The sequence below is a fragment of the Diabrotica virgifera genome, chromosome 5, assembly GCF_917563875.1.
Source record: "Diabrotica virgifera virgifera chromosome 5, PGI_DIABVI_V3a".
NCBI lineage: Eukaryota > Metazoa > Arthropoda > Insecta > Coleoptera > Chrysomelidae > Diabrotica > Diabrotica virgifera.
Window position 1 is genome coordinate 229,995,903 of NC_065447.1, and position 14,520 is coordinate 230,010,422.

The window sequence follows — 14,520 nt, forward strand, 5'->3', positions numbered from 1 at the left end:
CTTTACCAACCCTTTCAAAGTCGCCTGTTTTTGCGACTGAGGATTTTAAAAAGATTTAATATTAATAGGCTTACAAACCTACAAAATTCATTTTTATCAAACTTTATAGGATGAAAAATAAAAAAGTTACGGTTAAAAAATCAATATTATATTTTTTTGAAAAAAAAAAGGAGAAATCCAATTGGAAGCATAATAATGTACGTTGGGGGTGGTTTTAGCCATTGGCTTTATTTATTCTTCTTTATTTGTATATTATTAATAGATTCTGGAAGTTTGACTGTCTTAGAATAATTAGTTTTTAAAAAACTGGAATTAAAAGCGAATAGCGAATTTTTGTAGTTTGGTAAAGAATGCCATTTTCTTCAGAATAGAAAGATTAGCATCAGAGATACGAAAAAATGTTTAAATATGAAATTATACGTTATTTAATTCTCAAAAACATGGTTTGAAAAAATTTTTTACGGCAAAAATTGAGTGAGTCCTAAATTATTATATCGAGAAACATTGATTTTTTCGATATAACACTAACTCTTTCGATAGCGAATAAATTGAAAACTATTAATTTTATCAAACAAATATATAGAACATTTTTTGCTTAGAATAAATGTATTTATCAACTTTTGCTGTCAAAATATAATAAAAAATTTCCGCCCCCGAGATGGGGTGGCAACCACCCCCATGGTAAAAGCGCTTTTTGGCTTCATACAGATTTTGATCCTTGGAGCAACCACTACTTATTCTCACATTTCCGATCCCTTCTGTAAAAATTGCGAGGTGAAATACTATTAGCCAAGGTATACTAATGGTTTCTAAATACTTCATCATCAACCTGTATGCGTCCACTGCTGGACATATTCTCTACTTTTCTGTACTACTTTTCTACAGTGGTGGACCTACACATTCGCCTTGGTAGGAGGTGGGACTTGCCTTAGGGGAAGGGGAACTTTCCTTGGGGGAAGGGGAACTACATAAACTACATAAAATTTCGACAAAATACTTCTTCTTCTTCTTTGAGTACCGGGCCCATGCGTAACTTCCAATCAATTCCAAGCCAGTCCATTGACCAACTACACAAAATCTTTAATTTACGGGGGGAAATCACACACCCTCCCTCCCAGGGGTAGGGGGAATTATCCAATTCCGTCATTGATTTTATAAAATCGTAATATTTAAATAAAATCTCATCCTTTTTTCTTTTTTACAGTAATATGTCTGGAAACTGAATATTACTGCCGTCTTAGTCAAAAATGCATAAACATTACACAACGCTGTGACGGCAAAGCAGATTGTTCCAAAGGAGAAGATGAATGGGATTGTGGTAAGGAATTTTATAATAAGTTATTAATGACAATTGTTACTTTTTTAAAATACGTACTGTTAAGCTAAACTGAATTTTATATATTTTTCAGTTAAAATTAAATTTAAAAGCCATTATTTTTTCCTAATATTTTAATATTTTTCAGACGCTCTTTTCTTGTGACATTTTAATATTATGTACTTACTATCTTTAATGGAAATTAACCAAAATTTCAAACTTTCTATCATTTCACATGATATGCAGGGCCGCGCCGTCTACGTGTGCAATGTGGGCGGCGCACACAAGCGGCAGCGATTAAGGGGCGCCACTAGAGTTGCTACAAAAATTTTACGAGACGATTTTTAAAAAATTGCATATTTTTTGGGCGCCATTAAATGTTTTGCACACATGCTCTACCACGTGCAGGCACGGCACTGATGATATGCACTGTTAAATCGTTTAAAAAAAAGGTTTTAATTTTTTGGTGTTTGTTTTGTTCCTTGCAGTGCCCTGTGTAAACAAATACCACCTCTTTTAAAATAAATCCTTGGACCAAGAATAAGTTTTGCACAGAAATAAAACAAATTCTTTTAATTTCTCGGTGATTACACATATCACTGCCAACTACAAGAATAAATCATTGTCAGGAGTTAATCTGCGGCCATTCATACGGGCAACTGAAAGGAAAAATTACCGAAAGATTACATTGTAAAATTACTCAAACAGAAAGTGATGGAGCAAGAATTTATGGTTCGATTATATTGTCAGACATGTAGTTATTACGGTTGATATATTTGCAAGTTTGCAAGAAAAATTAATGTCGTTAATTTCTGTTACGGACGCAATTACAGGTTTTACCACATTTGACATTCGACTGTTAAACTGGTTCAAAAAGTTGAGTGATTTATTGGCAGTTTTCATTTGCGTAGAAAATTTTTTTGTAATTTATTACTTTGGCAACATTTTATTCTGCCCAAGGTGACCAATATTTCCATTTTTTTTATATAACTTCCTTTATTTATTGCAATCTATTATCAATATAAAAATAAACTATACGTTTAAAAGAGATAGAAAAAATGACACAGTGGGAGCTACACCCAGTGGTGAGCACTCTTGTCTATTGTTTTCACCCAATTTTGAAAAAATGTGAAAACTTTGAATTATCTACGTCCGTCCGTCTGTCTGTCTGTCTGTCTGTCTGTCTGTGAACACAACTCCTCCGTCATTATACTAGGTAGAATGACAAATAAGGTGTCAAATGAAAGCTTATAATCCAAGAATGGTGCTAAAGGTGAGAAATTTGACCTAGGCTGTCTGTCCGTCCGACCGCGAATATACCTAACTCCTCCGTCATTATACCAGGTAGAATGACAAATGAGGTGTCAAATGAAAGCTTATAATCCAAGGATGGTATTAAAGGTGAAAAATTTGACCTAGGCTGTCTGTCCATCTGTCCGTCTGTCCGTCCGACCGCGAATATAACTCCTCCGTCATTATACCAGATAGAATGACAAGTGAGGTGTCAAATGAAAGCTTATAATCCAAGGATGGTACTAAAGGAGAGAAATTTGACCTAGGCTGTCTGTCCGTCTGTCCGTCCGACCGCGAAAATAACTCCTCCGTTACTATACCAGGTAGAGTGACAAATGAGGTGTCGAATGAAAGCTTATAACCCAAGGATGGTATGTAAGATAAGAAATTTGACATCGGACTTCTGATTTAAGAGTTGCAACAATGACTAAAAATGAGTAAAATTGTATATCAATCGACGCAAAGTTACACGAAGAGTTCAAATATCGACTTCCAGTTCTACTTTCGATTACTTTGGGTGAAAACCTTAGACTTACGAAGTCCAATTACTTATATTTAATTTACATTAACAAACTTCTGACTTTTGTACAAACGAGTAACTTCTATCTAGTTCCTAGCGATGGAGAGATTTATAGGATCCAATCTTTTTAATCTTCTAAGCAATAGTGGGGTCAAGACATCATTGGCGAGTGGATTTGCATGAGTTGATAGTCTCTTGAAATAACATAGTCTCTTGAAATAGCAAGAGGTAAAAGGATATTAAAGAAAATCTTCCAAGAAATAGAAAACGATGACAAAATGAGAGGACAGGATATAAATGAAAATTAAACAAAATACATATATGAACGTAAGCAAGAAAAAGATGACACAAATGAAAGAACTGACAATAGACGCACATAGCTTCGAAGAGGTTGAAATGTTCAAATATATATGTGATTATCAGTCAACAGAAGAAATGAAAGTGTAGATATGAAAAGAAGAATTCAAGAGAGAAAAATAAAAAATGTTTAGAGATAAGAAGATAAGCCCAAAATACAAAAATTAAAATCTACAAAACGACCATAAGACCGATAGTGGTACCTATATGCTTCAGAGACATTTACATTAACAGCAAGAGAAGAAGAGCAACTGAAAGTTTTTGATAGGAATATTAAGAGAAAAATACTAGAACCGAGGAGGGGAAAATAAGAGGATGCAAGACATTGCACAAATTACGAAATACAAGAATAGAAGGGTCAAAATAACATAGTTAGCGTAATAAAAGCCGAGAGAATTAGAAGATATGGACACATAATGAGAAGAGAGAAGAGCAATCCAATAAGAGTTATAACGGAATGGATACCACCAAGTAAAAGAATCAGAGGTAGACATAAACCGACGTGGGGACAACAAGATGAAGAAGGCTTAGAAGTATGGAATGGAGAAAAATAGTGGAAACTGCGAAGAAAACCTGCACAACGAAAAGGCAAAAAAGCGAGCACACTTCATCCATCCAATATCCAATCTGTTAAAAATGTCCCACCTTAACAGCATGCAGTGTTCGCGAAAATTCTGTAGTTTCGAGCAAACTTCCTTCTGCCAGGATTCCCATGATCCCGTTAACACAACTCCAACTCGGGAGGAGTTAATTAATCCTACATAATACACGAAAAACATCGTTTTCGTGTTTAAATTATACAGGAAAACACCACAAACTGTAAAACCAAACCCAGAATCTTTCTCCACACCAAAAAGGACCTTCCAGTGGAAACAGCTACAGCTTCCTCGGGAGCGTATAGCTTGTATATATTAATCTTCTATTTGATTTTCAATTTGATTTTTTTTATGAGGTCCTGCTATAACGTTAGAAACAGTCGTACCTCTGTAGTTTCCACGAATTTTGTAACTCATTTTTGGGACCAAGCAAAAACAAATCAAGTTCAAAACAGTTCTACTTTTCATTTAATTTTAATTTACTGAAGCAATATATTCAAGTAATGCTTTAAACATTTGGTATCTTATTTTGTGTTTTTTTAGTTGTTCTTACAAATGGAAAAACTATAAGCTGTGATTCGGATTCCCGTCCAGAACTGTCAATGTCTGGAATTATTTCCATCAACCACAACGGAATCTGGAAACCCTACTGCCTAAATACCACAAAAAAAGGAACCGACTATCGCCAGCAATGTTTGTAATATGTTGGGATTTGAAGAGTATACAACCTACAATAACATTTCAGTCCAGAATGTTCCTCTTATTGAGATTGCTATCAAAGCGTCAAGTAATATGGAAAAACTGCCAAGGATCGAAAAAGTAGAAAACGACACACAACCATTGAACAAATCCGCTGACGATATCGGAAATAGAACTTGTGGTGGATTGTTCGTGAGGTGCTCAAATGTTTCTCTAGATAGTTCAGTGCATAACGTTCATCCAGATAATGTGAGTGACGAGGTTGAACTTTATACGGCGCCTTGGAATGATAGAATACTATAAGAATGATAGAAATGACAATGCGAGATTTCCTAGCAACAATAGACACTGGAAGACGAAGAACAGAAATAATAAAATAAAAAATGGAGTAAGACCAGGAGATGCGCTCTCAGCGGTATTATTTATTCTATCACTAGACAAGATAATGAAAAAGCTGTCAAACGCAGGAACTATAAACAATAATGCAGTACACATTAAATGATATGGGAATGATATAACAATAGTAGCAACAGATAAAAGGGCATCAAAGAAAATCTTCCAAGAATTAGAAAACGAAGCCAAACTGAGTGGACTGGAATAAATGACAATAAAATAAAATACATTCGTAAGCAAGAAAAAGACGACACAAATGTCAAAACTGATAACCGTTGATGCATGCACACAGCATCGAAGAGGTTGAAACGTTTAAATATTTAGGAGTATTAGTCAATAGAAGAAATGAAAATGTAGATATAAAAAAAGTATTTGCGAGTGGAAATAAAGCGTTCTACAGAAATAAAAAAAAATGTTTAGAGATGGGACCAGGAAGATAAGTCGAAACACCAAAATTAAAATCTATAAAACAACCATACGACCAATAGTGGTACATCCTTCAGAGACCTTTACATTAACAGCAAGAGAAGAAGAGCAACTGAAAGTTTTTGAGAGGAAGATTAAGAGAAAAATATTGGAACGCAAAAGTGAAAACAAAGAAGATGTAAAACAATGGATGAATCACGAAATACAAGAATGGGTCGATCAAGACAACATAGTTAGGTTAATAAATGGGCCGTATATGAAATGCCTCCCGAAAAAGGGTTTCTTACCTGTCGCTAAAATCTTCACATATGAATTGCCTCCCAAGCTTTAAATAAATTACATGCTTCTAATCTTTATGTGAAGGTGAAACGTTGCCACATCTTCGTCCCTTTGTAAATTTTTGTCAAAATTGGTATTTTGTTATTTAATTTTCAACCTTTATATAATAAACATTATTCACACTAGGCGGTATTTATAAATTTCAACTAACTACTTATACATAATATACAATTAGTTTTATAACCATTATAATATATTTTATAATACCCATTATTTTTTGTTATTATAGTTATTAAGGTACCAAGGGTATTATAAGGATAATAACGCTTGAGGTCAATGGTGTATAGACCGAGGGCCTTCGGCCCGTGGTATATACGTTGACCGAAAGCGTTATTATTATAATACTTGTGGTGCCTTCAACGTTTAATGTCCGACTAAATTATTCTTTATATGCAAAAAATTTGCATGAATTTTGAATTAATTAGTTTTCAAATAAGTACATTTACCAGAAATAGTCGTAATGTAATTGTGGTAACCATAGTTTTACTTAGAGTTTTATTTATCAACTTGACAGTATTTAACTCGTTATTTAAATTTAATAGGCCCTAGGGCGTTATTTTTCAATAACACGCCCTTGGGCGTTACCACAATTACGTTACGACTAGTGCTGGTAAATGTACTTATTTTAAAACTAATTAATTCAAAATTCACTCAAATTTTTTGCATATAAAAAATAATTTAGTCGGACATTAAACGTTGAAGGCACCGCGGGTATTATAGATAATAACGCTTTCGGTCAGCGTATATCCCTCGGACCGAAGGCCCTCGGTATATACACCATTGACCTCAAGCGTTATTATCCTTATAATACCCTTGGTACCTTAATAACTATAACAGAAAATACAAAAACATAATAAGTACATATTTTATAGATTTATTAAAAATAACATCACAAAAAACTTATTTGGAAAATATTACAAAATGTGTCTAGAAATATAAAATTACAAAATATTTTTCCTAAATTTATATGATACTACTTTGACAAATTCTAATCTATTTATTTTACATTCTCTTAATTCTAAAATTTTTTCATTTAGAAAATTTATTTTTGCTTTACCTTCGGCAACATTTTTTTTTTGGTGTCGAAACAGAATTCATTTTAATATAGGTATTTATTTGAAATTTTAAAATTATATCAATAAAATTAGAGGGCAGTAGAAAGAAGAATTATACTTGGAATGAACACTCTCGCATGGGTTTGTGGTTCTTTGTAAGGATGAAGAGTGCTCAGCCCAAATATGTGGAGGAAATGTTGAATTTTCAGATAATATGTAATTATCAACAAGATAATCATAAAATTGGGTGACTCTTTCATCGACTGGTTTAATTTCTGCCAAATTTATAGCAAAAAAATCGCTAAGAACTTCAGGATATAAGAATGAAAGACCAAAAATATACATAAGAAAATGCGTAATTTCAGTTGAGTTAACACCTTTTTTCTGTTATTCTGGAGCTAATCCCAGTGCTTGAACCTTTCTATACCATGCCCGTCCCAAATGAAAACGACATCCATGAAGATCTGCTTCAGGAAATGCCATACGAGTACCATTATGAATGGAAATTTCAAAGTCTGAAGTTGTTACTTTAGAGGATAGAAGACAATTAATTGTAAAACATTCTTCTATGATATATTTAAAAGCGAGATAATATATGAAGACGACTTTTTATCTTGAAGTAAACAAAAGACAAGAGGAATATAATGCCCATTTTCAAGCCATGTATACTGTATACTAAACAATTGAGTGAAAGAACGAGGACAGTATTCAAAAGTTCCGTCAACATACCAATTGGAAACAGTCGAAAGAAAACGAAGATTTGAATAGCATGTTAATATAACAATATGATTATGTTTGTCATTTTTAATTATAAAATTTTCATTTCTATTTGTAATAATAGAAGATAAATCAAATGAAATTCAGATATATTTTTGGGAAGTTTAATTAAAGAATTAGTGGTTCTAGCATAATATAAATTTTGTCTCACCTTATTGATATCATTGATAGTAAATGTCTCTATATTTGTCTTCTTAAGTTCTTTACAGATGAGCTTCATTGGTTTTTCGCTGAGATCTTCCACGGCTGCTCTTTTTATTGGATTGCTTACGGCTTTTCTATTGTAAACTTCGGCAGACAACTTCTCGTGGTTATGATCTAATATTGATTAAATTATCGTATTTTCACATCCCTGTGTGTTCACAAATGCTTTGCAGGTTTTTTTAGTACATTAGTACATATTTAGTACATATTTAGTACAATATAAACAAACAATAAGATTGAGGTAAAAGTACCTATTCATGGAATCGTTAAGAAGAGATAAGAATCGGAATTGGAATTACCCAGAAATGCTGGCTATTAGATTGTCGGAAGTTTCTTTTCTAAAAAGAAATATGTCATACTGTGAAATATTTATGTTACCATATTTTATGTACATTTTAGTACCTATTTAAATTATGATTTGGCAACATTGTCTCTTTATACAGAGATTAAGTAGACAAAATATCAGCCTAAATGTTTAACAAACCGGAGGCATTTCGATTGTACCTGGGAGGCATTTCATGTATTAAAATATTTACCTGAAAAAGTGGGAGGCATTTCGATAACGCCGAATAAATGCACAGAAAATTAGATAGTATGGACAGATGGATACATAATGAGAAGAGCAGTCCGTTAAGAGTTATAACGGAATAAATACTACAAGGTAAAAGAACCAGAGGCAAACCTACACTGAGATAGAGACAAAAAGTGAAGGAAGACTTAAGGAGTACGTAAATTAGAAATAGGTATGAATATAAAGGACAATCAAAGAGGCAGAAGAATGGAAAAAGTAGTGGAAACAGCGAAATCACACCACAAACTGTAAAGCCAAAACCAGAATAGGATGTTTCCCCACACCAAAAAGGATCTTTAAGTGAAAACAGCTTCAGCTTCCTGGAGAACCTCTAGAAGATTACACGAAAACCATTTTTTTTCTGTAATGTTCTATTTCATTTCCAATTTTATTTTTTTATAAGGTCTTGGTATAAAACTAGAAACAGTAGTACCTCTGTAGTTTCCACGAATCTTTTTAACTCCTTTTGGGACCAAGCAAAAAGAAATCAAGTTCAAAACAGTTCTCCTACTTTTCATTTAATTATAATTTACTGAAGCAGTACTGCTTCATGCTTGCTGAAGCATTTGCTGGTGTCTTATTTTGTTTTCTTTTTTAGTTGCTCTCACAAATGGAAAAACTATAAGCTGTGATTCGGATTCTCGTCCAGAACTATCAATGTCTGGAATTATTTCTATTAACCACAACGGAATCTGGAAACCCTACTGCCTAAACACCACCAACAAAGAACCGACTATCGCCAGCAATGTTTGTAATATATTGGGATTTGAAGAGTATACAACTTACAATAACATTTCAGTCCAGAATGTTCCTCTTAGTGAGATTGCTATCAAAGCGTCAAGCAATGTAGAAAAACTGCCAAGGATCGATAAAGTAGAAAACGACACACAACCATTGAACAAATCCTCTGACGATATCAGAAATAAAACTTGTGGTGGATTGTTCGTGAGGTGCTCAAATGTTTCTCTAGATAGTTCAGTGCATAACGTTCATCCAGATAATGTGAGTGACGAGGTTGAACTTTATACGGCGCCGTGGAATGCCGTAATTTATTGTGATGGTATATATAGATGTATGGGTGCTATTCTAAATTCGCAATGGATCGTTACGTCTGTCAATTGCTTCAAGGGGATTATTGAGTAAGTTATTTTAGCGTTCTTTATTCGATTTATTTCGTTAAATATAGTGTCACCAGAGGCGGACACCTTAAAAAAGTTTTAAAATATGTTCTAAATTCTAAACGATTAATGATATAAAAGTCTTAAGTCTAGTGCTGGATTAACCATTAGGCAAAGTAGGCAGTTGCCTAGGGGCCTCGACCCCAAAGGGGCCTCGCAGCCCTCGCAGGGCCCAAAACGAAAACTATAAAATTGTTAAAATATAAAAATTTGCCAAATTTTTACCTTTACCCAACTAATCTAAACAATATGTTTCTGCGAGTTGTATCTGTTTTGAGTAATATTTTTATACCTAAACTGTTGAAAAACATTTCAGGTATTAATACCTGAAATAATTACCTATAATACCTTAATATACCGTAATAATTAATACCTTATAAATACAAGATTTTAGCAATAAATACCTACAATGGGGTAATGTCCATGATAAATTTATTTGAATTTGCACATTTGTCACGTACATTCTATGAAGTTTTATAATTCTATTGTATATACTAAAACTTAATATTATTGGCGTTGGGTGGTTTTATTTAAACATCGATGGTTCTTTCAATCTAATATTTATATCGAAGTCATCTTTTCTTAGTTTGGTTTCGTTCTTTGGAAGAGAATAATTGTTATCGTGTAGTTAGGTGCAATAGTTGATTTTATAAATTTGCACTTCAGACTGATTAATATTTTATGCTAATAGCTCTTCATTTTAAAGCAGTGCCAGGGCACTTTTAAGTGATCACCAGACACCTTATTTTTTTACGTGTATTTATCTGTTGTGCTTGGTATAATATTGGAATTTAAGCATTTGTTTTGATCTCTACAATATGTAAACCAGGTAAGTTATTTTAAATAAAATGTATATAGTCTAGGGTAATACCTAAGGTTTTTTCCATGACACTTCAAGAGCAAGGACACTGAAGCGTTTTTTCGACAAGTAGTGCCTATAAGAGCAAATTGTAACTATTTCCTGCGTAGGATCTAGCGGCCATTTTTATTTATAAACAATTTATTGTCAAAAAACGGTATTTTTCCTTTTTTTCCAAATCAATTGAAAACAGTGAAACTTATGGGTTTTTAGTACAAACATCTTCGAGAGTATGGAAAAAGCATTAAAATAGATTATTACAAAGTTTGATACACTCAATTGATACTCAAAGTTTGATATACTAATAGATCATTACAAAGGTTAATATAATTGCGAAAAGGGTCAAAATTGCAAAAAAATAATTTCGCATAACTATTGTAAAAATGAATGTACAGCTTTAAAATTATTTTCAAATGAGGGTTCTTTGGTGCTTAATATGTGACAAAAATTTCAAAGCGATTCATTAAATTGTTAAAATTTTATTCAAATTGTTTATCCCAGAGAGCATTTTTTGCAATAACATGATGTTAGAAAAAAATGATGTTAGAACCAATCCACAATGAAAGAGCATGAGCTATATTTTCAACTTGGTTTGAAAAAAGTAAATAAAAAATGCATTTATTAGTAACAAATAATTATGCAAAAGTATCATCAATCTTTCCTTATAAACTTTTTATTTTTTTATAGAATAAATTATATATATTATTACATTTTTTTATCAATTACATATAAATAATATTACTTATTAGTTGTGCTTCTAAAACAGAGTAAAAAAAAAGATTTTTTTTTAAAAAGTTATTCAAAAAGTTTATAAGGAAAAATTGACGATACTTTTGTATAATTATTTATTACTAATAAATGCATTTTTTATTCACTGTTTTTAAACCAATTTGAAAGTCTAGCTCATGCTCTTTCATTTGACACCTGTAAAATTTTTATCACCTATTAAGCACCAAAGAACCCTTATTTGACAAAAATTTTAAAGCTGTACACTAGCTTTTATAATAGTTATTGTGAAATTAATTTTTTTGCAATTTCGACTTTTTTCGCAATTATATTAACATAAATGAGCATATCAAACTTTGTAATACGCCATTTTAAAGCTTTATTCCATACTATCGAAGATGTTTATATTAGAAAAACCATATTTTCTATTGATTTGAAAAAAAAGTAAAAAAGGCCGTTTCTTGACACTAAATTGTTTATAACTAAAAATGGCCGCCAGACCCTACGCAGGAAATAGTTACAATTTGTTCTTATAGGTATTACCTGTCGAAAAAACGCTTAAGTACCTTGGATGTTGAAGTGTCACGAACAGGGTATATTTTTGTCTTATTACTCTGGCCTAATATACAATCCCTGTAACGCTTATTACACACGTTGAGTTTGGACGGTCGATTTTTATATCGACCTTCCAAATTCATATAGTGAACCACATGTGAGAAGAGGACATTGCACATACGCCGAACGGTGATCGACGGTCGTGCGTGTGTGTAATGTCCCATTCTCACATGTGGTTCACTATAGACTATAGGAATTAGGAAGGCCGATATAAAATCGACCATCCAAAATCGGTGTATGTATGTAATTAGCGTAAGTCAGACTATTAACGGTTGTGCGTTACTTCGTCAGAGGAATCAGTGGTTGCACTAAGATCCCGCAGGCCCCCCGTAAGGTTGTTCACCAGGCCCCCCCATAATACTGCACGATCACCATCATAAATGGTTGTAGGCTTAAATGATGCCCGAAATAAAAAAAATAATATACGTTATTATAAAAAAGGGTTCAAGGCAGGTTTTGTTTATATTCGATTCAGAGTTGGACTACCATCTCCATATAGTAACTATTTCAGCATCCTTATGCATCATCAGTGAAGATTATGCAGTCACAACTCTGAAGGGAATACAAACATTCTGCCTCTTTTAAAGCAAACCATCGCGATGCGATGAATATACGTTATTCTTTAAAGAAAGGTCAAACATCTATTGAGGTATCTGACACAATTATTTCATAAGACGTCACAATATTATCTAATTAAAGAAAATTTAATCAAAATAATTTATAGTCAATCTCAAAATTAAATGCATTGTTACCCAGTTAACAAAAGATGTATACACTCAATGGATTTAACCAATTTTCGCTATAAAAAAATGGAAAAAATTTTAGTAGGCCGTAATAGCAATAACAATATTTTTATTCCTGTTATACATCAGCAGTCACTGAAGGTAAAAAACAACCATTACCTCCGATTTCGTAGAACCTCTGTCGATTTTCATTCAAATTGATGAGTAGTTAGAGGATAGAGGATACGCCAAGAAACGAGAGTAAAATTTTACCCTGGGGGTTGAAAATTATATTATTAAAAATAACATTTGTTATATAAAGTTAACAATTAAAATCTTTGATCTTTAGTAACTCAAAAAGCATTGATTTATTTTGATGACTTGATATAACATATTTTTTGCGAAAAATTTATCCCTCTGTCCATTTATGAGGTTATTTTTAATAAACCCCTAATAATTTTCACCCCTTGAAAAGGGGTGGCAACCGCCTCTGTTTATATGATCAGATCTGTAAGTTTCATATATTCAAAGTGCTTATTTTTTAAACAAATTGGTTTTAAAGTAGAATTTTTAATTTTGAAAAAACAGCCGGTTGATCAGTCCTTCTCCCTTCGAATAATCTGTTTCTTCCTGTTGCTTAGTCTATGCTCTTGTAGACACCAATATACTTCTTGCTTTCTTGCTGTGTCCTCTTGTTGTATCGTTTGTTGGATTTCTTCGTTATTATATTTTCTCAAATCTTTTCTGATTGCTTTGTTTACTTCTTGGTTTATCTTCCTTATTTCTTCCTTACTTGTGTTCATTTCATATTCTCTTTTATAGCTTTTATCTGTTTCATTAGGATAGTAGTAGTTCATGTACCTTTCTTTTATGTTCATTATTAGCTTTAAAAATTTTCTAACTTTAAAATCTGCGAATCTGTCACCTTGTTCAAAGGTCTAATACAGAATTTATAACATTCTTCTAGTGGATCATCTGGGACTTTCTTATGGAAAAGATGTTCAGGAATATGACAAGCTCACATTATTAAAAATATATATTTTTTTATTTTGTAAAGAATCCTTATGTCACAACCTGTGGGAAGTAGAAAGAGGAGTAGACCAAAACTCAGATGGAAGGATGGTGTAGCTGAGAATGGGAGAAAAATAGGCTCAGCAAATTGGCAACAGTTGACAATAATTGATAGAACTGACTGGCGTAATAGACTTGGGAAGGTCGAGGCTCTTTCATAGGGCTGTAGCACCATTGATGATGATGATGGTGATTTTTTTATTATATATAGCGACTGTTTTACAGCATCATAGGCCGTTTATCGCAATTCGAACGCCATTGTTTTCTGTTTTGCCATGATTATATTTCTATATTTCTTCTGTTAATCTTCTTTTTGGGATCCATTTCCAGGTTTTAATCGGTGATCTCTCATCATTCACTCTTCTCATGTGTCCGTACCAGGAAAGTTGTTTTCTCTCTATCGTATCCGTTACTGTTGTCTCTTCCTTCATCATTTCTTTTATTCTATCTGTTCTTACATGATCGTGTAATGTTAATATACAGCATCTTCGTCAAAAATTGTTCTCTGCTGCCCAAGTAGCAATTTTTCGACACATTGGTTGTCAGTACAAACAAATGCACTGTAAATAACGTTGCCCGAGAGCATTTTCAGTTGTTTCGGCCAACGTCCCCTATCCCGACTGACATTACGATGTTACAACTTTAAGTAATACCTTTAGTTATACGGGCAACTAATTTATTACCATTGTGACAACTACATATCACAGTTCAGTTTTTTCAACAATCGCAACGACTTAAAAACGTTATAATGCTAAACTAATTTACGCCCTGGCCGACTCTGAAGTTGTCTGTCACGACCCTAGG

General features: G+C 32.8%; 1 protein-coding gene across 1 annotated transcript in view; it reads left to right on the forward strand.

Annotated features, from left to right (window-relative positions):
* LOC114327164 (serine protease nudel) overlaps nucleotides 1-14,520 on the forward strand; it is a 125,552-nt gene that overhangs the window by 87,217 nt on the left and 23,815 nt on the right. Inside the window, exons 10-11 of the mRNA XM_050652185.1 lie at nucleotides 1,205-1,318; nucleotides 9,144-9,684. Coding sequence (XP_050508142.1) covers nucleotides 1,205-1,318; nucleotides 9,144-9,684 — 655 coding nt within the window. The remainder of the gene's footprint in view (nucleotides 1-1,204; nucleotides 1,319-9,143; nucleotides 9,685-14,520) is intronic.